The following is a 24,205-nucleotide window of genomic DNA, read 5'->3' on the forward strand; positions in this document are numbered from 1 at the left end:
AAATGTTTGGGTTTTTTGCTTTTGAATTTGAGTTCCTTATATTTTCTGGGTATTAACCCCTTGTGAGATGTATGGCTTGTAAATTTCTTCTCCCATTCTGTAGGTTGTCTCTTCGTTGTTTCCTTTGCTCTTCAGAAGCTCTTATTTGTTTTTGAATATTTATTTATTCGAAAGTCATAGTTACAGATCAAGAAGGAGAGAGACTGGAAGACACAGTACATTTCTATCTGCTGATTCACTCCCCAGATGCCCACAGTGGCCACGACTGGGCGAGGCCAAAGCCAAGAGCCAGGAGTTTCATCCAAGTCTCCCACACCAAGCGCTTGGGCCATCTCTGCTGCTTTTCCCAGGCCATTAGCAGGGAGCTGGGTTGGAAGTGGGGCAGCCGGGACGAGAACCAGTGCCCGTGTGGGATGCTGGCGCTGCAGGCGGCAGCTTACTCGCTGCCACAGTGCTGGGCCCCGCAGAAGTGCTGTCGTGGGATGCAGTCCGTTTTCTCTTTTTTGCTTTTGTTCCTGCCTTTTGAGGTCAGATTCAGAAAATCCATGCCCATTCCAGTGTCCCACAGGCCTTCTCCTTGTCTTCTGGTTTCAGTATTTCAGGCCTTACATTCAGGTTTTTAACCCATTTGAATTTATTTTGTATGTAGTGAGAGACGGGGTCTGGTTTCATTCTGCATGTGGACACCCAATTGTCCCAGCACTGTTTATTGAAAAGATTGTCCTTGGGCCGGCGCCGTGGCTCAACAGGCTAATCCTCCGCCTAGCGGCGCCAGCACACCGGGTTCTAGTCCCTGTCGGGGCGCCGGATTCTGTCCCGGTTGCCCCTCTTCCAGGCCAGCTCTCTGCTGTGGCCCGGAATTGCAGTGGAGGATGGCCCAAGTGCTTGGGCCCTGCACCCCATGGGAGACCAGGAGAAGCACCTGGCTCCTGCCTTCGGATCAGCGCGATGCGCCGGCTGCAGCGCACCGGCCATGGCGGCCATTGGAGGGTGAACCAACGGCAAAAAGGAAGACCTTTCTCTCTGTCTCTCTCTCTCACTGTCCACTCTGCCTGTCAAAAAATAAGAAAAAAAAAATAAAAAACAATAAAATAAAAAAAAGATTGTCCTTTTTCCAATGCATATCAATAGCACCTTTGTCAAAGATCAGTTGTTGGGACCAGTGCTGTGGCAGCTCTCTGCTTATGGCCTGGGAAAGCATGGAAGATGACCCAAGTGCTTGGGCCCTGGCACCCACATGGGAGACCCAGAAGCTCTTGCTCCTGGCTTTGACCCAGCTCAGCTCTGGCCATTGTGGCCATTTGGGGACTGAACCAGAGATTCTCTCTGTCTCTTCCTCTCACTGCCTGTAACTCTACCTCTCATATAAATAAGTGAATTATCTTAAAAAACAAAACAAAACAAAACCAAAAATCAGTTGGTTGTAGATGTGTGGACTTACGTTGAGGGTCTCTGTTCTGTTCCATTGGTCTGTGGAGCTGTTTTTACACACATACCAAGCTGTTTTAATTGGTGTAGCTCTGTAATATATTTTAACGCCAGGTAGCATAGTACCTCCTGCTTTGTTCTTTTTGTTCAGGGTCTCTGGTTCTGGGGGCTTTTGTAGCCCATGGGCTTTGGAGAAGGGATACTCAGCCTGTGTCTGTGTTCAGTCGTAACCAGCTGACAGATGTGCGAGTTCCTTCTTTGTTCTTTGAACGCCACTGTGTTCTCGTGTCGTGCACTGAGCTGAAACTGCCCTTTCCATCCTCCTGAATTATCTGACGTGACAACTGCTGCTTCCAGGAAAAGTTATTCTTGCAATTTTATGACTTACTGTAAAGATCTATAGTTTAGATTAAACATTACCGAATGTAGGTGCTTCTAGAAAATAAGCGGAATTTCTCACCGGAAGCATCTGCAAACAGTCCTCCTGCTTACAGAGAAGGAGTTTATGGTTTTTCCCCCTCAGTAACAGCTGGGTTAGAAGTGCGTGAAAGAAAGGGTACAAGAGCGGAAAGGTCTTCAGACAGATGAGCAGAAATTGCCTGCGAGAGTGGCGCCAGCGGAGGAGGGGTCGAGGGGAGCGGAGTGCGTGGTTGTGTGGAGCAGAGTGCGTGGTTGTGTGGAGCGGAGTGCGTGGTTGTGTCGTCCCGCCTGACAGCCCCAGAGTCGTGGGGCTGACTTGGTGGCGCTGGAGGGCTCGTCACACACCTGTGCCTGATGACGCTCCTTCCCCCAGGGTGGGGATGGAGACGCGGGAAGGGATTCAGCTCTCTGAGCAGTGAAGGGCCGAGGCGTCACTGGTTCGAGGCGGTCTCTGTGTAGGACAAGGCAGTTGTCTGGCCGGTGCCCCAGGAGCCTGGGCGCTGCTGCCTGTGTGCTCCCTGGTCGCTCCTCCCTGACCCAAGGGTGCCTCTGCAGAGCCCTTCCCCCAGCCCGAGCACCCCTGCCTGGCCGCCTCCGTGGGCCGCCCTGCTCTGCCTCCCAGCTAGACGGCCCGGTTCTCAAAGGCTCTGCCCAAATCCTTCCCGCAAGCCTGGTTTTATTCCCTGGACTACCAGATCTCCCGGGCCACAGACCACTTCTGGATATGTCAAGCACAGTGACCATTCGCTGAGCGAGTGCCATGTGCCTGGCGTTGGACGAGGTGCTAGGTGTTTAGGTCTGATTTGCAAATAGCCAGACGCACAGGCCTAGCAGGTACAGTTCAGCATATCGTGATGCAGGTATCCAAGTGGCCAAAGCCCAGTTGTTGATGTTTTTAATAACCTCGTATAAACTCAAGTAGTCATGCACCTTTTTTTTTTTTTTTTTTTGACAGACAGAGTTAGATAGAGAGAGAGACAGAGAGAAAGGTCTTCCTTCCGTTGGTTCACTCCCCAAGTGGCCACCACAGCCGGCATGTTGTGGCCGGCGCACCGCGCTGATCCAAAGCCAGGAGCCAGGTGCTTCCTCCTGGTCTCCCATGTGAGTGCAGGGCCCAAGGACCCAGGCCATCCTCCACTGCCTTCCCGGGCCACAGCAGAGAGCTGGACTGGAAGAGGAGAAACCGGGACAGAACTGGCGCCCTGACCGGGACTAGAACCTGAGGTGCCGGTGCCACAGGCAGAGGATCAGCCCAGTGAGCCGCGGCGCCGGCCTTGCACCTTTGATAGTTGAAGAAATAGGCTGGGTAAAGTTGTCATTGGAGTAAAGTGATATGGTTAATTCATGGGGGAGCTGGGATTCCAATCTAAATTATAATTATTTTTTTTTAACTTTTATTTAATGAATATAAATTTCCAGTGTACAGCTTATGGATTACAATGGCTTCCCCCCCCATAACTTCCCTCCCACCCACAACCCTCCCCTCTCCCGCTCCCTCTCCCCTTCCATTTGCATCAAGATTCATTTTCAATTCTCTTTATATACAGAAGATCAATTTAGTATAAAGATTTCAACAGTTTGCACCCACATAGAAACACAAAGTGAAACATACTGTTTGAGTACTAGTTATAGCATTAAATCACAATGGACAGCACATTAAGGACAGAGATCCCACATGAGGAGCAAGTGCACAGTGGCTCCTGTTGTTGACCCAACAAATTGACACTCTAGTTTATGGCGCCAGTAACCACCCTAGGCTGTCGTCATGAGTTGCCAAGGCTATGGAAGCCTTCCAAGTTTGCCGACTCTGATCATATTTAGACAAGGTCATAAAAGACAGAGGATAGTAACCAATGATCCTAAGAGTGGCATTTACCAGGTTTGAACAATTATACAGCATTAAGTGGGGAAGAGGACCATCAGTACACACATGTTGGGAGTAGAGCCATTGGTGGTAGAGTAGAGGTTATGATTACAAAGGAATGAGGCCCAAGTGCACTAGACAGGGCCTAGAACAAAGGACAGAGTCATTATTAGAGGAGCTAAGAAAGGTGCAGTCTAAGCTACAATTAAGTTTTCTGATTGAGAGGCAAATAGAACCTGATAGAAGGGGCTTGATAATAATCTGGTGGGCTTTAGGCCTTGTAAATTCAGAGGCCCAGACCTATCTATCTCTTCACATGGGGTATATCCTAAGGGAGGTGTGAACCTCCTAGGGGAAGGCACTCTGTTGACTTTCATTACTTGGCTGGCCTGGGAGGAGAGCTGGCCAGGTAAAGGCAGGTGGCATCTCTAACAAGAAATTTACAGTTCTGCCTGCAATGTTGCTGACCCTACTTGACCACACCCTCAGCTGCAGTGTCACTTTGGAAGTTGGGCTGAGTGAAGGGCTTTTCAGCTTAGAGCCAATAAGATCTGTGGCTCTGACCTGGGCATCCTTCGACTCCAGGGCAGGTCCATTTCCAGTGATCCAACTCTTGGCAGAGCTGCCAGGGCTCTTCACAAGCTGACTTCTGCTGAAGCCCAGGCTTACCACATTGAAAGCCACTGCAGTGGACTGGCCTGTTGGGTCTCCTTGAGGGCAGATCACTGTACAGATCAGCCATTAATAGGCCATAATTATTATAATCTTGATTTGACCTTTCTCATCCGAAATCTGCCTTGGGTGCTAAGAATTCCCCACGTTTGCAGCTTTGCTTGGTGCTGCTGCACTTCCGTTAGAGCTGCCGACTGCAAACGGGGCTTCTCGGAGAGAGGCCTGGGGGACTGTGGAACTGGGTGGGCCGGGACAGGTTTTGGGCACAGCCTGGTCAGCTGTCCACCACCAGATCCAGCTCTCTGCCAGCACCTCCGAACTCCGCTTCCGCCGGCGGGGGCTCCACATTAGATCCGCAGCAAAGGCTCGTTGGCTGCAGCCACGCACCCTCCCTCACACCCGGCCCGGAAAGGAGAGGCCCAGGAGCCGGAGCCTGTGCCCCCGGCGGTGACTCACCTCTGGGTTTCCCCGTTGGCCGATATTGCAGCGTATATAGCCAAAGAGCCAGCACAGAGTGAGTGTAATGACTTTATAGCCCCTTCGGTGGGCTTGCAGGACAGCTATTTAACAAGAGGCCCCGTTCTGCTCATTTCTTTCTTTTTAAACATATGACTTCACTTTGCAAAGACTGCTTGGCCCTGAAATCCAGAGATCAGCGTACAAACTTAGGGAGGCCCCAGGAAAGACGTCAGCTCACAGAACACAGCGTATCGCCGCAGCTCAGGGCACAAGGGTGGGTGCTGACCAGATCCTCCCCCTTCCCCTAAGAAGAGTTAGGTTAGATGGAAAGTACCCGCCTTGGGAAGCGGCGTCCCTGACACTGACACGTTGACCGTGACCCTCTGCCCTGCTTCCAGGGGATGGAGGACATCTTGCGCTGCTTCGTCAAAGAAGGCAACGCCGAAATGATCCGACAGATCGAGTTCATCATCAAGCAGCTGAACTCCGGTCAGTTCCGCGCGAGCACCTGCGAGCTGCCTTCAGCGTGTTCCCGTGTGCCAGAGACCCCCGGGCCTCCCCAGAGGGCTTGATCGATGCCATCACTCACCCGAGAGGGGAGCCAGGTTGACCCAGGAGGCCAGCGGCAGTCGTGGGGCACAAGCAGATCCCTTGCGTCTCCTGTGTGCTCTTCCCGATTTGCACATTAGCAGGAGGACTTTTAACAGAGCGAGGGGCTGGGGGAGGCTAGGGAGGGCCGGCCGCCCGCTCTGTGGGGTCTGCCCGCAGGGGGTCAGGACCAAGGCCGCTCAGCAGCAGGCTGCTACGACAGGAAGCTTGGCTGCTTCGGGCTGGTGGTCAGCGACTTCCTTCCTCTCTGAGCTTAGCCCCATCGTCTGTTGAACAGACATGCTGATCGGTCACGGGCGAGCAGTTAGCTTTTGTTACTTAAAATGGGACTGTGAGGAAGATGCGCTCTCCTACGGGGCAGCTGTGGGGCAGGTGTCCGGGTCGCAGGGAGGAAGGGAGGGGAAGGTGTATTCAGTGTGGTTCTCGCATCTCGGGAGCCATCAGGGGCCTTTAGGGAGGTGAGAAGACCCAGGGGCCCCCACAGCAGCCCAGCCTGTAGTCAGGGCAGAGGTCCAGGGGCTGACAACTTCATACCACGCCGGAGGTGTACGGTCAGCAAAAACTGAAGCGTAAGGACGGAACCCTGCCCCAGCCATGTTGGTTTTCTGTTTGTGGCCCCTCTTTCCTCCTCCCGGAGCAAGGGCAGCCTCTCCACGGCCCTGGGACCAGATAACGAGGACAGGAGCCAGAGTTTCTCACACCGCTATAGGAAAGTCATCCTCCTCCCTCGGACATGCATCCACCCCAACTGGCAGCATGGGAGGAGGCACTGCAACCCCCTACCTGTCTGCCTCCTGCCGTTACCATGACAACCGCATCCCATAATCAGGCGAGGAAGGCCAGGGAAGCCTTGGATGGGGCAGGCTTGGCGGGGACACCCTGGCTCTTTCTGTGGACTCACTTGCCCAAGGTCCCCGGTGCCGCTACTCCTGGGGGCCAAGTTCATTCCTTCTGCCCCTCCACAGCCGTCCCTGACACCCACAGTCCACATCTCAAGTCCAGGGGCACTTAGAGTGAAAGGCTGGGATGAACCTCCCGATCTTTACTCATGAGAGAGCCGCTTGACCAAAGCCCACCAAAAGAGAGGCGTCAGAAGCCCAGGGGCGGCTCGCGGTTCGCGACCTGGGCTACACAGTGCGGCCACCTGCGGAGATTTACAACCCCTCTGCACAGTGCCCCACACCCCACATGAGTGGAACCGGGGTCTCCAAGAGAGGGGAGCTTTTAAAGCCACTTGTTGATACCGTCAGGCAGCCAAGGTGGAGCATCCCGGCCTGGGATGCAGAAGTGAGGGTTCCTGGGGAGGCAGCTGGAGGGGCAGCTGGGGCTTTGGAATCTGGTTCTGTTAGGCCCGGTGCCCGTCTGGGCCTCCCCTTGTGTGGTTTTTACGGAGCAGGTGTAGGCAAGGAGCACAGCTTTGCTGCAGCAGCTTCGTTTGTGGCTCTGAGCCTCGTTCTGGCACAACAGAAAGTGAAGCAGAATCCAGCTTCATCCTGAGGTTGCTCCCCGCTCCCCTGCCTGTCTGCTCCCTCCTGCTCAGCAGAGCCCTCGCTCCCAGGCAGGGCTTGTCTGCCCCTTCGGAATCCCGTCCGGGGGTGGGTTTCTGTAGCGCAGCCGCATGTACCCCCCTGGCTGTCGGGAAGCAGGCTGCACGGCCCCCTTTGCTTTGCTGCCCGGGAGACATCTCTGTGCTACATAAACCAGGTCCCTGGGTCCTCGTGCCAAGAAGGAGGCAGCTTACGCCCTGTAAGGTGTGTGTTAGGAAGCTGTCGTGGCAGAACCCGCCCCCCTGCGCGCGTGCACACACACACACACATGCGGTACAGTGAGGTGTGGGTGAGACAGAGGGGCCTCCACGCCTGCTTCCTTGGCTCAAGCATCTAAGTTACTCTGTGCGTCCAGGGCCGATTACCCAGGGGTCTGCTGCTCTGAGCAAGATTCAGAAGTCGCTGGAGGGCCAGAGGCACATGTGCTCACACACAGCTGAGTGCAGAGTGGAACCCAGGAGGGGGAGCCCCGGCGTGCCTTCATCCAGTCTTTATTTTTTTAAAAAAGATTTGTTTATTGAAAGGCTGAGTTACGGGGCTAGCACCGTGGCTCACTTGGTTAATCCTCTGCCTGTGGCGCTGGCATCCCACATGGATGCCGGTTCTAGTCCCGGCTGCTCCTCTTCCAGTCCAGCTCTCTGCTGTGGCCCAGGAGGGCGGTGGAGGATGACCCAAGTGCTTGGGCCCTGCACCTGTGTGGGAGACCAGGAGGAAGCACCTGGCTCCTGGCTTCGGATCGGCACAGTTCCAGCTGTAGCAGCCATTTAGGGTGTGAACCAATGGAAGAAAGACTTTTCTCTCTCTCTCTCTCTCTCTCGTCTATAACTCTACCTGTCAAATAAGTACAAAAAGAAAAAAAAAAAAGAAAGAAAAAGAAAGGCTGAGTTACAGGGGATGAGAGAGAAGAGATCTTCTGTCAATTCACTCCAAATGGCTGCAATAGCAGGGGCTGTACCAACCCAAAGCCAGGAACCAGAAAATTCCATCTGGGTCTCCCACATAGGTGGCAGGGGCCCGAGGTCTTGGGTCATCTGCGTTAACCTGCCTTCTGCATTAACCGGGAGCTGAATCAGAAGCGGAGCAACCGGAACTTGAACCAGTGCCCACATGGGATGTTGGCTTCTCAGGCCATGGTGCTGGCCCCCGTGCCGTCTTCCTCCTCACGTGGAAGCCGACGGCAGCATGTGGATCGGCGCTGCTTTCCCAGACTCAGACGCCACCGCCGTCTTACAGGACTGACTGTCACGTTTTGGTGAACGTGGGTGCCCGTGGGCTCTCTTCCAGTCCTGTTCCTGCAGCACTGGAATTCCAGTGCAGTTTCAAGGTCTTCGAGTACAAAATTTCAAATGTACTTTAGGACCCTAACCCCGCAGGCGAGGGGCGAGTGCCTTGGGGAAGCCGAAAGGGGCGTTCCAGCCGGCGACGCCGGTCCAGCAGGTGCACAGGCAGCAGCGGGAGCTTTGGCTCTGGCTCCGGCCCAGGCCTCACCTCCAGTGCGCAGCAAGGGAAGCAGCAGACCCTGGCTGGTCCCTGGGGAGAGGGCAGGCGCCAGCCTGGGTCCTGTCATTGTCAGAGGGGGCACCTGTGGGGTGTGCACCACACCAGGGAACAGTGTGGACACAGCCAGCCCACCAAGGGGGTCTTCTGTCCCCAGGGCTGAGTTGTCAGGGGTGGTGGGGTGAGTCTGAGGCAAGAGATGGGAGGTTGTGGGGACAGGAAGGGGGGACCAGGCATGTGGCTGGGTGCTCTGTAGCCTGACAAAATGGCCAAGAGTCTAGAGAAAGGATTCCCTGTTTGAGAGCGAGAGATTCTAACTGGTGACAGTGGCCGCACCGTCGTCGTGAAGGGCTCTTCCCGCCGGGGGAGTGACGTTTGCTGTTCCTGGGGCAGGGCCCAGAAGTTAGCTATTTAAACTTCAGCCAAAATGCAGAATGATGTTAACAGCCTCGTGGCTGAAGAGTTGCGTTCTGGAATGTTCCACGGATGGTATGGCGACAGACGTGCAAGCCCTGGCGAGGTGGAGGCCTGCCCTCTGGAATGGGCCGTCAAGGCGGGGTGGGGGGCGGATTCCCTCCTGGAGGTGGTTTGGTGTTTGATGAGACGCAGGTGCACCTGCCGCCCACAGCCTCTGCACTTGTGGCCTCTGGTTCCCTCCTCCCTTGCTTCCTGCTTGATCTCCTGCTTTCAGGTCATCCGTCCAACAGAGCCGCGTGCTGGTTAGGGTGGAGCAGGGACACGGGCGAGGAAGCCAGGGTCTGTCCCCAGGGCTCAGCACCGCAGCCGAGAGAGGCGCCCAGGCGAGGCAGTGAGCACCCACGAGTGGGGAGCCCATCAGGGGCTGAGTGTGCCAGGGAGGGAAGGAGGACCGCTCAGCGGGGATCAGGGGAGGCTTCGTGGAGGAGGAGGCCACCGCCGTGCGCGTGATGCCAGAGTGCACCTGGCCCCCTGCACCGCGCAGTCCTCCCAGCAGCCCTGGGGAGAGGTAGTGAGCCCCACTGAGCCGCTAACTCACTGCTCCGTGTGAACCCTCAAGTCCCAGCGAGAGCCACAGCCTTCAGGAAGCTTCCCTGCCGCAACACAGGGGAGGTCCCGGGCCTCCGCTCTGCGCCTGCCTGCCCGTGACCCACCGAGTGGCAGGTGGCCGTAAGGAGTCCACGCACTCACACGACACAGGGGAGGTCCCGGGCCTCCGCTCTGCGCCTGCCTGCCCGTGACCCACCGAGTGGCAGGTGGCCGTAAGGAGTCCACGCACTCACATGACACAGGGGAGGTCCCGGGCCTCCGCTCTGCGCCTGCCTGCCCGTGACCCACCGAGTGGCAGGTGGCCGTAAGGAGTCCACGCACTCACACGACACAGGGGAGGTCCCGGGCCTCCGCTCTGCGCCTGCCTGCCCGTGACCCACTGAGTGGCAGGTGGCCGTAAGGAGTCCACGCACTCACACGACACAGGGGAGGTTCCGGGCCTCCGCTCTGCGCCTGCCTGCCCGTGACCCACCGAGTGGCAGGTGGCCGTAAGGAGTCCACGCACTCACACGACACAGGGGAGGTCCCGGGCCTCCGCTCTGCGCCTGCCTGCCCGTGACCCGCCGAGTGGCAGGTGGCCGTAAGGAGTCCGCGCACTCACACCTGTGGCGTGTTGGCTGGCAGGGTGCAGTTTACTTTCCATCTCCTGCCGTCCCTCAGATCATGTACTGGCCACTCTGTACTTGTCCCGTGCTGCTCCAAGTGTGTTCAGATAAAATGGAGACAGAGTTGCTTAGGGGGAGGCCCAGCTGTGGCTGAAATGCTGCGATTAGGAGCGGGTAGGAGAGGGCGGGCCCCCACGTGACCTCCCTCGCCGTGGTGCCCCCCACCCCACCGTGACCTCCCTCGCCGTGATGCTTCCACGCCGCCCGTGGCCGTGCACTGCTGTGTTGGAGGCGGGTCACTGAGTTTTTGTTTTCTTTACAGAAGAGCTAATGGATGGCGTTCTTGAGTCGGACGACGATGAAGAAGAAGAAGATGAAGTAAGTCTTGGCTCTTGGCTCTTGGCACCTCCTAGAAGTCTCCTGCCAGACAGTCCTGAGGCTCTTTCCTGCCCTAAGTTGGTCGGGAAGGGGTTTTGAGTTCCTGCTGCATTTTCCCGCCCAGTTCTGGGGGCGGCTGACGCTCTGCTGGGCGGGGGTCCTGCGCCTCCCTCCGTGCGCCTGCTGGCCATTGCTCTCCCTGTGGGCAGCCAGGCTCCGAGAGGGAAGCCACTCAGAAGTCCCAGAACATGGCCTGTGCCACATTCCACGCGGAGCCCGTGGCCAGGGCAGCCCAGCGCGCGGCACTTGCTGTGCCTTGTGATGGGAGGGGGAGGCAGGGCACAGGGTGGGAGCGTTAATGGACGTGCACGTTAGCAGAGATGGCTGCTCCGAGGTCGTCGTCTTTGCATGAGGAAGAGCCCAGACGGGAGCGGCAGGTGTACCGGGCCAGTTTAGTGAAGTAAAGAAGACAGTGCACCTGCCAGGCCATCGGCCAGGCGCAGTGTCCATTCAGCCCAGAGTTGTCAAGGATGGGGGGGGGGCTGTTTCTTCCCCCTCCTCCCTCTTAGAATTTCTGGGTGGAGGTTTTCTGGAAGCAGCCTTTGGAAAATGCGGTGTTATCAGACCTAACGGTCCCGTTGGCTCCTGCAGGGGAGGTCCCTGAGCCACCGCAGGGAGAGGGCTGGGGCCCCGGACCAGGGTCTCTGCACGAGAGCCAGGACTTCAGGGAGCGGCCGCTCTGCCTTCGGGCTTCCTCTCGTGCCGTTGCACACAGCTGTGTTTTCCCTACAAATTCCCATTTCCTCATCCCCTGTCATGCACAGGCCAACATCTCCCCCACAGCCCACACCTCAGACTGCGTGTGCGTCTGCATTGTAGGGAAGTTGAGCATGGCAGTTTCCACCACGAGTGGCCCCTCCTGCCGCTGCTGCCGCCCAGACCGCAGGCTGCATCGCTCTGCTCCTTCCCTCCACTGTGAGAGCCCCGTTCACCTGCGTGGCAGTCAGCGTGCTGGCTGTGAAGGGCCAGGCGTGGGCCACAGCTCCCACACCGGCTGCAACCGCACGGCCTTGAGAACAGCCGCTGGTCATCTTGTCTCCCCGTGCCACCCGCTGTGGGCTCAGGCGGACAGGAGGACAGGCTCATGCGGGCGGGTGTCCAGTGATGGCCTCAGCTGGAGACAGAGTTGTCCCAGAGCCCCCACCGAGAGGACACGCTGGGAGGTGCCCGGTGACTGCCTCCTTGCCTGCCGTTCTCCTCCCGAGCTGTAGGTGGCAGCAGCGGGCGCTCCTCCTGCCTTGCGGTGCCGTGTGGAACTTGACCTGCAGGCCTGGGTGCCATAGGAGCAGAGGGCCCTGCGCTGCCCACACGGGCCACCATCCACGGCGCCTAGCTGTGTGAACACCACGGGGTTCCCACAGAGCCATCTGTGCACGTAAACTTGAATTTCATACAATTGTCCCGTCACCAGGTTTTCTTTTTCCCCAAATATTTAGACATTAAAAATCCTTCTGAAGGTGCAGCACACAGAAGCAGGTGGCTGGGCCCCCGGGGTCCTCAGTGTGTCCGCAACAGGACAGCGGCTTTGTGCCCGGCCTCCCACGCTCCCCGAATTCCGCAGGCACTATCGATGTCATCACTGACCCCAGTAGCTTTCTCCCACCACGTCCTCTGGGCCGGTTTCTGCCTCTTCAGTAGCTTTGGTTTTAGCTCCTTTTTGCTCCTCATCCCTATGGTTCGGATCCCGAGGGAATGTTGACTGGACGCAGGTGTTCTGGTTAAGAAGCTTCCAGAAGGTTCCCTCGGGACGTGATTGTGGTCTGTTAGAAGCGGACAGATGCCGAGGTCTTCGTTGATTTTCTGGGCTTTTTACTACTGTGCAGGTTTTTATTTTAAGAACTTGATGTTTGAGAATGTTTCTTGTGATAACTAGAAGACCCCCGAGAGAAGGCGAGTGGGAAATTACCAGGAAAGGATCTGTGACTGTAGTGAGCTCAGGTGAGCAGGTGGTGGGCACACCCTACCCGTGGTCCTCACAGGGCCCTGCAGAGCGCCAGGGAGGCCATGCTGGTCACATCCGCGTCTTTCTCAGCTTTCATTCACCAGGAGCAGGCATGACTTTTATCATTGTCTTTTTAAAAAATTTATTTATTTATTTTAAAGGCAGAGTTAGAGGGAGAAGCAGAGAGAGAGAGAGAAAGGTGTTTCATCCACTGGTTCACTCCCCAAGTGGTCGCAAAGGCTACAGCTCATCTGGTCCAAAGCCAGGAGCTGCTTCCAGGTCTCCCACGTGGGTGCAGGGGCCCAAGGACTTGGACCATCTTCCACTGCTTTCCCAGGCACATTACCAGGGAGCTGGACCAGAAGTGGAGCAACCAGGACTCGAACCAGTGCCCATATGGGATGCTGGCACTGCAGGTGGCAGCTTTACCCACTACACCACAATGCTGGCCCCATCACTATCTTTTTTAATTAATTTGTTTTTTTGACAGGCAGAGTTAGACAGTGAGAGAGAGAGGGGCAGAGAGAAAGGTCTTCCTTCCATTGGTTCACCCCCAAAATGGCTGCTACAGCCGGCTCGCTGTGCTGATCCGAAGCCAGGAGCCAGGTGCTTCCTCCTGGTCTCCCATGCGGATGTTGGGCCATCCTCCACTGCCCTCCCGGGCCACAGCAGAGCTGGCCTGGAAGAGGAGCAACTGGGACAGAATCCGGTGTCCCAACCAGGACTAGAACCTGGGGTGCCGGTGCCGCAGGTGGAGGATTAGCCTAGTGAGCCGCGGTGCTGGCCCCCATCATTATCTTTTAAAATAGGAGAGGAAGGGCCCGGCGTTGTGGCATAGCGGGCAAAGCCACTGCCTGTGATGTTGGCGTGGCCCCTGCTGCACCCACATGGGAGGCTCGGGGGTCTTGGCTTTGGATTGGCCCAGCTCCAGCTGTTGCAGCCATTTGGGGAGTGAATCAGTGGGTGGAAGACTCTCTCTCTCTCTCTCTCCCCCTATCTCAACTCTGCCTTTCAAATAAATAAATAAATATTTTTAATTAAATAGATGAAATTGGAGGGGAAGCGAAAGCGGCAGACACTGAAGCCAGAGGAAGGTTTCCCGGGCGCGCGGCGTCACCCCACGGCGCCCACGCTGAGGGAGGCAGCAGAGTGACCGCCAGGGCCCAGAGTCCTCCCTCATCTTGCTTAATAGTGCAACAATGGTAACTTAATAGTTCGACCCCAAACAGGGGTTTCCAGGTATCTGCTGAGTGACCATAGAGGGAGTGGCCCTGTGGGGTGGGACCTGCGGCCAGGGTAAAGCCAGCCGGCTCTGCCTCCCGCTGAGCCCAAATCCCGGCTTAGGCTTCAACTTCGGCTTCCGGGCCTGCTCCCCAGAAACTCTCCTGCGACACAGGATGCAAGGTCTTGTTTTTCTCATTTGTGAAATTGTGCTGACCCCATCCAGTGTGTTCCAGCCGAGCTTCGAGTGTGCATACGCGGGTTTGTGTGCTGAGGTAAAGCAGTTTTACAGGTGGAGCCAGAGGTATGTCCTCCCATTACAGACCGTCGAGGATTTAACGGGAAATGCAGCAAGGAAATTGTAACGTGAAATGAGCAGTGTTTGAGAGAAAGCAAACACATAAACACACGCCGGTGGTACAGGTGCGCTTGTGTGTCCAGGGAGCGGAGAGGAGTGGAAAGTTACGCCCTTCCTTGTTAACAGTAGGACCTGTGAGGGCGCGTAGGAATGAGGAAGTGTGGGTGAGAAGTGGAGGGAGCCTGCTCTCGCTGGGCTGGAGGCTCCCCCGGCACGAGGGCGGGCAGCACGGGCGCTGCATGGAGCGGCCGGAGGCTGCACATCGCTGTGCACTGACGGGGCAAGAGCCAAGCTGGAGGGGACTGAGGAGGGGTGGGAAACGAGAGGTGCGCCCGTCTGCCAGGACAGCCGTGCAGGACAGGGCAGCTCCGCTGTGGCTGTAGGCTTTGAGACGGCAGAGACCCAAGCCTTCCTTAAGATGGCGCTGGGGGACGGGGGAGAGGTGGCGTGGCACAACCCGTAATGTTGCCGCCTGCAGCGCTGGCATCCCATGTGGGCACTGGTTCAAGTCCCGCTGCTCCACTTCGATCCAGCTCACTGCTATTGTGCCTGGGAAGGCAGTGGAGGAAGGCCCACCCCTGCATCCACGTGAGAGACCCTGAAGAAGCTCCTGGCTCCTGGCTTCCTCCTGGCCCAGCCGTTGTGGCCATTTGGGGAGTGAACCAGTGGATGGAAGGTATCTTTCTCCCCCCCCCCCCCCACTCTGACTTTCAAATAATAAATACATCTTTAAAAGAAAGAAGTCACGGTGCTGGGAAGGCTCGAGCTGAGGGGGCTGGGAGACAGCCAGGGGCGGAGGAGGCGATGGCATCTGCAGGACAGGTGCCTGCGTCATTTCCTGACCGAGACCCCGGACCCACGCACACCTCCAGAGAAACGAACCTGTCGTCAGACGAGTGTGTACACGGGAGGGTGTGCCGGTGCCCCTGGCACTTTGAAGAATTGTGTTCTCGCATGCAGGTTCTTTTTATATTAAGCATCTGAGGGTACTTGAGAAAGTTTGTGGAGAATGGAATTAAAGGATGTTTGTTTTAGTGCAGAACATTTTTGAAATCTGCGTACAGGAATCTTCAAAAAGTTTGTAGAAAATGGTATAAAAGCCTGTGCATAGTGATGTCCCATCTTTTAGTTCTGATTTTGGTAATTTGAGTCTTTTTTAATATTTATTTATTTGAAAGGCAGAGTTACAGAGAGGAGAGGCAGAGAGAGAGAGGTCTTTGACCTGCTGGTTCACTCCCCAGATGGCCACAATAGCGAGAGCTGTGCTGATCCGAAGGCAAGAGTCAGGAGCCTCCTCCGGGTCTCCCACACGGGTGCAGGGGCCCAAGCACCTGGGCCATCTTCTGCTGCTTTCCCAGGCCACAGCAGAGAGCTGGATCGGAAGTGGAGCAGTCGAGACTTGAACCAATGCCCATACAGGATGCTGGACTGCAGGCAGCAGCTTTACCTGCTACACCGCAGCGCTGGCCACTTGAGTCTTCTTTTTCTTGCCAATCTAGCTAAAGGTTTATCACTTTTGTTAGTATTTTCAAAGAACCAGTTTTTTTACTACTTTGGTTTTTCATTTGTTGCTTTTCTGTTCTCTATTTCATTTGTCTTCTGATCTATCCTCTGTTTGCTTTAGGTTTAATGTTCCTCTTTTTCTGGTTCCTTGAGATATGTCAGGTTATTGATTTAGAATCTTTCTTCTTCGTAAAGAAAAGAGTTATTTATTTATTTGAAAGGCAAAGTGAGAGAGAGAGAGAGAGAGAGAGACAGACTCCATTCACTGATTGACTCCCCAGATGTGTGGAACAGCTGGGGCTGGGCCAGGCCAAAGCCCAGAGCCTAGACCTCCATCCGTGTCTCCCAGGTGCCTGGCAGGGACGCCCAAGCCAGCCTCCTCTGCTGCCTGGGTTGCAGCAACAGGGAGCGGGACTGGAAGCAGAGGAGGCAGAGCTTGAACCGGTCTGCAGTGCGGGATGTGGCGTCCCCAGCAGCGGCTTAACCCACCGTGCCGTTATGCCCACCCCCTTCTTCTTTTCTAACTCAGGCATTTGTAGTTGCTTTTTCTGCATCCCACAATGTGCCTTTTCATTTGTTTCCTAAGTTTTGTGTGTGTGATTTCCCTTTTAAATATTTTTTGAAATTTATTTTCATTCTGTTTGAAAGGCGCAGAGCGATCTCCCATCCACCAGTTATCCCCCAAATGCTTGTAACCGCTCAGGCCGGGCCAGGCTGGAGCCAGGAGCCTGGAACTCCATCCAGGTCCCCCTGTGGGTGGCAGGGACTCAAGGCCTCACCTGCTGTCTCCCAGGGTGCACATTCGCAAGAAGCTGGATTGGAAGCCGCGGAGTCAGGACTTGAACCAGGTGCTTGGATTTGGGCTGCAGCGCACCACCCCCCCTCCAGGTGGTGTCAGACGCCTGCCCCTCTGTGACTTCTCTGATCTGTCCGCTGAGGACGTAGTTTTGGCAAAGTCCTAGGGAGAAGACTGTTGACACTGAGCAAGCTGCTCATCCTCAGAGCCAAGCCCCGGGGAGGGTTGCTGGAGGTGACCAGCCCGAGGCAGTCCTGATAGCTCCGCTCCTGGTGCCTCCAGGGCGCTCGGACCCTGTCCAGGGCAGGCGTGACTGTGTGCGCCCCCGTTCTCACCCCGAGGGGCCCTTCTCCTCGCGCGGCCCCCTCGGATTGTTGCGACCTTGGTTCATTTCCAGAGCAGCTTGAAACGGAAATTTCAAAATCCGCCGAGAGGGTGGATTCTACCGGCTCTCACCGGCGTTCCTGTCGCGTGGAGGAGGAGCAGGTCCGCCCCGTCCCCGTGGCAGCCTGCCCTTTGCACTCTCAGCCGCCCTCTCACCCGAACGTGCTTTTCTGTCATTGGTATTTGGAGACTCCGGCTCCCGAAGCTTCGCAGTTCTTGGGAGCGTGGCGCGTTGCGTTGTGCAACCTCGGAAGCAGTCGTGTTAGTTAGCTCTGGCACCGGCCTCGCCCACAGGGCTGGGCCAGTCTTCAGGATTTTCACTTTCTCTGGAAGGTTCAAGGCCATGGCGAACAAATACTGTCAGTTGTCTTCCTTGCGGGAGCAGGCCTGCCTCTCTAACGTCTGAGATGTCTGCTGCCGTAGTCCCAACTCTGAATAACCAGTTTGTCAGTTGCTCTTTGATTTACAAAAATATATATTTATTTGAAAGGCAGACTCTCAGAGAGACAGGGAGGCAGACAGAGGCCTTCCACCCACTGGGTCACTCTCCAAATGCCTGCAGCAGCGGGGGCTGGGCCAGGCCGAAGCCAGGAACCTAGAACTCCATCCAGGTCCCTCATGTGGGTGCAGGGGCCCAAACATTCCGTCCATCTTCTGCTGCTTTCCCAGGCCATTAGCAGGGAGCTGGATTGAAGTGGGGCAGTGGAACAATCCTGCCATTTGTTCTTTGAAGTACAAATAGCGTGCCTTGAAAAAGAGTGCTGGGGGTGGGTGTCGTGGTGCATAAAGCCTCTGCTGGGGACCCCCACGTCCGTGTCAGAGTGCCTGGGGTCCAGTCCCACCCCTGCCTCTGGTCCAGCTTCCTGCTAACGTGCACCCTGCTAGGCAACAGGTGATGGCACCCGTGTGGCAGGCCGGGTGGAGTTCTGGACTCCTGGCCTCAGCCTGGCCCAGTCCTGGCTGCTGTGACCATTTGGGGAGGGAACCAGTGCATGGAAGATCTGTCTTCCTTTATTTCTCTTAATCACTCTGCCTTTCAAATCAATAAACTTTTTTTTAAATTTTTTTGTAATAGAAAAGGAGGGTCACGCATGGGAGACCAGGAGGAAGCACCTGGCTCCTTGCTTCTGATCGGCGCAGCGTGCAGTAGCAGCCATTTGGGGAGTGAACCAACAGAAGGAAGACCTTTCTCTCTGTCTCTCTCTCACACTAACTCTGCCTTAAAAAAAAAAAAAAAAAAGAAAAGAAAAGAAAAAAGAAAAGGAGGGTCAGCATTGTAGCACAGCAGGTTAAGCCACTGTCTGTAATGCTGGAATCCCCTATCAGTACTGGTTCGAGTCCTAACTGTTCCACTTCCAGTTTAGTTCCCTGCTAATGTTCCTGGGAAAACAGTGCAGGGTGGCCCAAGTCCTTGGGCCTCTGCTACCCACATGGGAGACCCGGATGGAGTTCTTGGTTCCTGGCTCTGGCCTGGCCCAGTCTGGCCATTGAAGCCATTTGGGGAGTGAACCAGAGGATGGAAGATCTCTTCTCTGTATGTCTCTCCCTCTCTGCCTTTCAAATAAATAAATTAAATAATAAATCTTTAAAAATAGAGAAGGGTGCCTGGTTCAGATCGCAACTTAAATTTCCTCAAGATGAGCCTTGTGCTTTCCTGTGGCGGGAGTGCTTTATCTGCGTGTCTCATCTTGTTACACAGAGTATGTGTTTAAAAATGAGCCACAACTGTGGAGATTTTTAAAAAATTAATTCTTGTTGCTTCCACAAAGACATGCAGAGCTGAACCCCCCCCCCCCCGCCTACCCTGTGCCCCTCGTCCGCCCGCCCACCTGCCCACGTGTCCTTTCTGTCCCCGTGTTAGCAGGGAGGAGTGGGCTGATCTCCAGCAGAGTTGGTGACGCTGCCCGGGCTGGGGCCGGGGCCACAGCGGCTTCACCGCCCGTGCTTCTGTGCCCTCTGTGCAAATGTCAGTCGGTGCAGTTCCAGGATGAACCGTGACGGTCAATAAAGGTGCCCAGCGCCGTAAATACTCGTGCTTTGTTGCTGAGTATTGACACAAAGGATCATCGGTGATTAGTTACTGTTGGTCCTGGGTGGATGTGGACGGACGGCAAGCCCGGGCTGCGTCGCGCAGGCAAGATAGTAACCCAGCGTTCGTGACTGCGGCTTAACCTTTAATTCAGCGGCCTGTTGTTGCCTGGCAAAGTGGCGCTACTGTGGTTTCCTCTGCCCACTTTCCGTGCGCCTGGCGTTCGGCAGCGTCAGCTGCACCAGGCCATGTTTCTCCGGTGGGGGCCGCGTGGTGACGTCCCCAGCAGGGCTCCTCGGGGATGAGGGGGAAGGGACAGGGCAGGTTCCGCTTTATTTACAGAAGATAGTGCAGAGAATTCCCGTGGCCCATTAGGCAGCTTCAGTGGCTTTGCAACTTCTGTTTTGAAAAGTTAGCATAGGGACCGGCTCTGCCCATGTCCCTGCGGTGCTGGCGGCCCATTTGGGCACCAGTTTGAGTCCCAGCTGCTCCACTTCCAATCCAGCTCCCTGCTATCGGCCTAGGAAAGTGGTGGAAGACGGCCCAAGTGCTTGGGCCCCTGCACCCACGTGGGAGACCCGGATGAAGCTCGAGCACCTGGCTTCAGCCTGGCCCAGCCCTGGGCGTTACAACCATTTGAGGATTGAATCGGTGGATGGAAGTCCTCTCTCTGTCTCTCCCTCTCTCTCTAACTCTGCCTCTCAAATAAATAAATCTTAAAGAAAAGAAAAAAAAATTACAACAAACAAATGTACAGTGTTTGACTTTTAAAGAGCTGGCCACGTCTTGTTTCAGTACTCAAATCCTTTTTTTATTAAACTGTGAATCATTGAGCTCCAGAATTGCACTCAAGTTTAACGGCCATTATGCTATCCAAATATGTTCTGTTACATAAGTTCCCATAAGGTAAATTATTGACGTCTATAAAGCTAAGGAAAAGGTGCCTTTTGTCTGATTTTCCTTTTTTATTTGCAGTTTTCCCAAGCTTCGTGGCACAGATTCTTCCTTCCTCCCCTCCCCTCCCCGTGACGAGCTGGGATTTGGGAAGAGGCTGCGTTAAATGTATAGGCCGCTGGGAGCGGAGTGGGGTGTTCCGTGAGCACAGTGTGTCTCTGTCACTTCAGAGTCGTCTCATGCCGTGCCTCGGCTGATTTAAGTAGCCCAGACATGTGACGCGAGGCCCTGCCGTGTACCTGTTCTAGCCAAAGTCATTTGGAGGGTGATTAATTCCAATGTGAGTCATTAGCAGAAACTGCTTGGTAGAGGACTGAGGCAGTGTAATGGCCAAATTAACACTTTCTTCGGAGTTCCAGACAGGAAGCAGACGAGGCTGTTGGTTGTTTTAGGTTGATAATGGGCGTGCGGCAAAACGGCGTAGCAGAGCCAACACAGTGAGATCAGAATTGGGTGGACAGGAGGCTGGAAAGTTTTAGCAGTCGGGAGGGCTAGCAGCTCCGTCCAGGAGAGGCCTGCATAAGAGGGAGACGAGCAAGTGGGGACTGCACAGCCGTCCAATCAAGACCTTGCACGTGAGGGTGGAGAACCCAAGCAAGGAGACAGTGCGGAGTGACCGAGAATGGTGGGCATGTGGCCCAGCTGTCACGATGCCGGTTAGGATGCCTCATGGCACGGGGCCTGGGTTCGAGTCCTGGCTCCACTCCTGACTGCAGCTTCCTTCTGATGCAGACCCGAGGGAGGCAGCTGCTCACCCACACGGGAGACCAGCTCCAGGCTTCAGCCAGGCCCAGCCCCAGCCATTGTGGCCATCTGGGGAGTGAGCCAGTAGATGGAAGATCTCCCCCACCCCCACCGTGGGTATGTGTCTTTGCCTTTCAAATTAATTTTTTTTTATTTAAAAACAATAAAGGACCAATGTTGTGGCCTAGCAGGTAAAGCCACTGCCTGCAGTGCTGGCATCCCATATGGGCGCTGGCTCACATCCTGGCTGTTCTGCTTCTGACCCAACTCCCTGCTAATGCACTGGGAAAGCAGTGGAGGATGACCCAAGGGCTTGGGCCCCTGCACCCACTTGGGAGACCTAGAAGAAGCTCCTGGCCTCTGATCGGCCCAGCTCCAACTATTGCAGCCATGTAAGAAGGGAACCAGTGTACGGAAGATCTCTCTGTCTCTCTTTCTGTTTTTCTCTGTGTAACTCTACCTTTCAAATAAATAAATCTTTAAAACAAAATAAAAAGAACAGTGATAAGGGGAGCAGGCATTGTGGCCTAGCCAGTAAGTTGCCGCTTGGGCGAGATACCCACCCCCGTATCAGAATGTCTGGCTCCAGTCCCAGCTTCGCCCTTTCTGCTGCAGTTTCCTACTGATGGGCCTGGGAAGCAGCAGATGTTGGCTCAAGTGCTTGAGCCCCTGCCACCCTTGTAGGAGACCCGGGTAGAGCTCCTGGCTCCTGGCTTTGGCCTGGCCCAGCCCTGACTGTCGCAGGCATTTTGGGAGTGGACCAGCAAATGGAAGATCTCGATAACGCACACATTCATTCATTCTCTCGCTCTCGCTCTCTCTCTCCAGGTGCCCACACAAAGTCTTGAAAACCAGAGGTAGTGACAATGACGCTTAAGGCAGAGGGGGAGTGTTCAGCCTTAGAGTTCACATTACCTTCTAGACCAGAGCTTTCATGGAGCTCAGGGGCACCTGACCCGGGGCCACGGCCCTCTGGGCAGCATATGGACCACAGGTGTCCTTGGCCTGCTTCCCGCCCCGCTGGTGTTCTCGCCCCAGCTTGCCCTCTGCCGGGAGCGGGCCTGCCCTGAGGCTTGTTCCTGTAGGCCTGGTGCACTGTGCTGTCCGGCTCTTTGCTCCGTACACGTTCGTGATGCCCCTCCCCTAGCTCAGCTTGGCACAGGACTTGGAGGCACAGGGGCCGGGCTGGCAGGGAGGATTATGTCCTGTGGTCAGCTCATCAGCACTCGGGAAACTGCCTGCTCGCCTCGGCACCTCGCTCTCTTTTGTCTTCTTGTTCTCCCCGACCCCCCTCCCTTGGGTCCTGCTGACCTGGGCAGGGAGTCTCCTGGCCAGGTACAGGAAGAGCGTGGGGCGGCCGCAGTAAGCTCAGAGCCAGGGACCATCACGTGTGGTTGGCCCAGACAGCCCGACGTGTTTTACCTTTTTTCTTTTAAGAGTTATTCACTCATTTATTTAAAAGGCAGGATGAGAGCCTTTCCATCTCCTGGTTCACTTTCCAAATTGTCTCAACAGCCAGGACTGGGCCAGACCAAAGCTGGGACCATGAGCTCCACCCAGGTCTCCCACGTGGGTGACAGGAGCCCAGGTGCTTGGGCATCATCCACGGCCTCCCCAGGTGCATTAGCAGGGGGCTGGATCAGAAGTGGAGCAGGCAGGACCCACCCAGCACTCTGACCCGGGACGCTGGTGTCGCAAGTGGCAGCTTAACTTGCTGCTCCACGAAGCCTGCCCCTAGACTTTTTTCTTTTAAGATTTACTTATTTTATTTGAAATGCAGAGTTGCAGAGAGAGATAAGGGGTGCCAGTTTGATTCCCAGCTGCTCCCCTTCTGATCAAGATCCCTGCTAATGGGCCTGGGAAAGCAGTAGAAGGTGGCCCAAGTGCCTGAGTCCCTGCACCCACATGGGAGACTAGAAGAAGCTCCTTTCTCCTAGCTTTGGAATGACCCCTCTCCAGCCAGTATGGCCATTTGCAGAGTGAACCAGTAAATGGAAGATCTCTGTCTCTTGCGCGCGCTCTCTCTCTCTCTCTCTCTCTCTCTCTCCCCCTCCCCCTCTCTCCTAACTCTGCCTTTCAAATAAATTAATTTTTAAAAACCACATTTGCTAAATCATCAAGGTAAAAAGCAGAAAAATTGGGCCTTCTTTTGTTAAAGGAATTCTTCCATTAATTTTCCAAATAGACATGAACACATGGCTCTCTTCAGATGCACTTCACCAGCATGTGGCCCTGGGCGCAAACATGAGCGTCCAAAGAGCGGCGAGGCGGAGGCAGGGGACGTGAGCCCGTGGCTTCTGTGTCATCCTGTGGGTCGTAGCCAAAGCACCTGGCAGCGTGCTCAGGGCGTTTGCAGCCCGGAGTGACTGCTGGCCTTCCGCGGCCTCTTTGTGCACACACACCTTCGCCCCCGAGCAGCAGCCAAGCGCCCCGGACACGGATGCGTGTGCGTCCGGCATCCCAGCCCACGGCCCCGAGGTGGGCACAGGCACCACAGAGGAGCTTCGCTAGAGAGACAGCACCCCGGGCATTGAGGTGGAGGGATCTACAGAAGGGAGTTTGTTACAGGGACCAGGAAGCTGCACAGCATGCATGGGGAAGCCCTGGGCTCAGCTGGGGTCAGCAGGACAGGCCTGGCAGGGGAAGTACGCATGGGACTGTGGGGTCTCCAGGGCTTGGCAGCTGGGGGGAGGGGCTGCCTCTCTAGGGTCAGCAAGGCCTCAGATGGCAAAGCCTCGAATGAAGAAAATAGAAGGCTGACACCGAGCCTCAGAGGCCGGCCCCACCGAACATTCTAGCTCCCCTCCCTCTTCTCCCGGAAGTGGACTCTCTGGGCCTGCAGGAGCCCCAGGGACCTTGCCTGGTCGCAGACTCCGTCATCCCACTGCTGCTGCCACCCAGGTTCTAGAACCTTCCATCCCGATATCCATGCCGATCCCCTTCGTTTTCACCGTGACTGGGAAAGGCCGAAGTCTTCCAGATGCAACTTAGCACAGAAGAAAGGTGTTAGAGGGGCAGGCGTTTGATGCAGCGCTTAAGATCCTGCTCGGAAAACCCCTGTTCCAAATGGGAGCACCTGGGTTTGAGTCCCGGCTCCTCCAATTCCAGCTTCCTGGGAGACAGCATGTGACGGTGCCAGTGCCGAGTCCCCACCACCCACGTGGGAGACCCAGAGTTCCTGGCTCCTGGTTCTGGGACGGCACTGCTACAGGCATTTGAGGAGTGAACCAACAGACGGGGATGCCCCCTCTCTCCGTCTCGCCCAGACACAGGATTAAAATTAAAAAGGTGTTAGAGCAGCTGCTCCAAGTCTGAATTTCAGCAGCTGGGGTGGGGCGGGGGGCAGGCTTGGGAAAGTGGCAGAAGCAGGGAGAGGCAGGGAGGCTGTGGCGGAAGACTGATCTGGCATCGGCAGTCTCCCAGAGAGCTGAGCCTGCCACACAGCCCGCTGTTTCCTGAGCCTGTTGGGCGTGCAGGCTGGGCCACACGCTCTGCCAGGTTTCTCCCCTTTCTCCCCCACACCCACTCTGCCCAGCAGGTGCTATTCTCAGCCCGTGTTCTGGAGGAGAAAACCAGAGTGCAGAGAGGACCAGAGACTCGCCTGCGGTCTCAGAGCAGGAGCTGGTGGGACTGCGCTTCATGCAGGCTGGGGGCGTGCCCGTGACCACTGCAGGCTTCGGTGCGCAGTGGTGCCAACATGGGCTGCAGG

At 55.8% G+C, this 24,205-nt stretch overlaps 1 protein-coding gene across 2 annotated transcripts in view; it reads left to right on the top strand.

Moving 5' to 3' along the window:
- Window positions 1-24,205, top strand: part of ARMC9 (armadillo repeat containing 9) — a 121,557-nt gene that overhangs the window by 70,130 nt on the left and 27,222 nt on the right. Inside the window, exons 17-18 of one of the 2 annotated variants that reach the window (XM_062193393.1) lie at window positions 5,242-5,332; window positions 10,450-10,505. In XM_062193393.1, the coding sequence (XP_062049377.1) occupies window positions 5,242-5,332; window positions 10,450-10,505 (147 nt within the window). Of the gene's footprint in view, window positions 1-5,241; window positions 5,333-10,449; window positions 10,506-24,205 lie in introns of those variants that run through there. The other variant, XM_062193397.1, reaches the window with a different exon arrangement.

Source organism: Lepus europaeus, chromosome 1 (assembly GCF_033115175.1).
Source record: "Lepus europaeus isolate LE1 chromosome 1, mLepTim1.pri, whole genome shotgun sequence".
Taxonomy (NCBI): domain Eukaryota; kingdom Metazoa; phylum Chordata; class Mammalia; order Lagomorpha; family Leporidae; genus Lepus; species Lepus europaeus.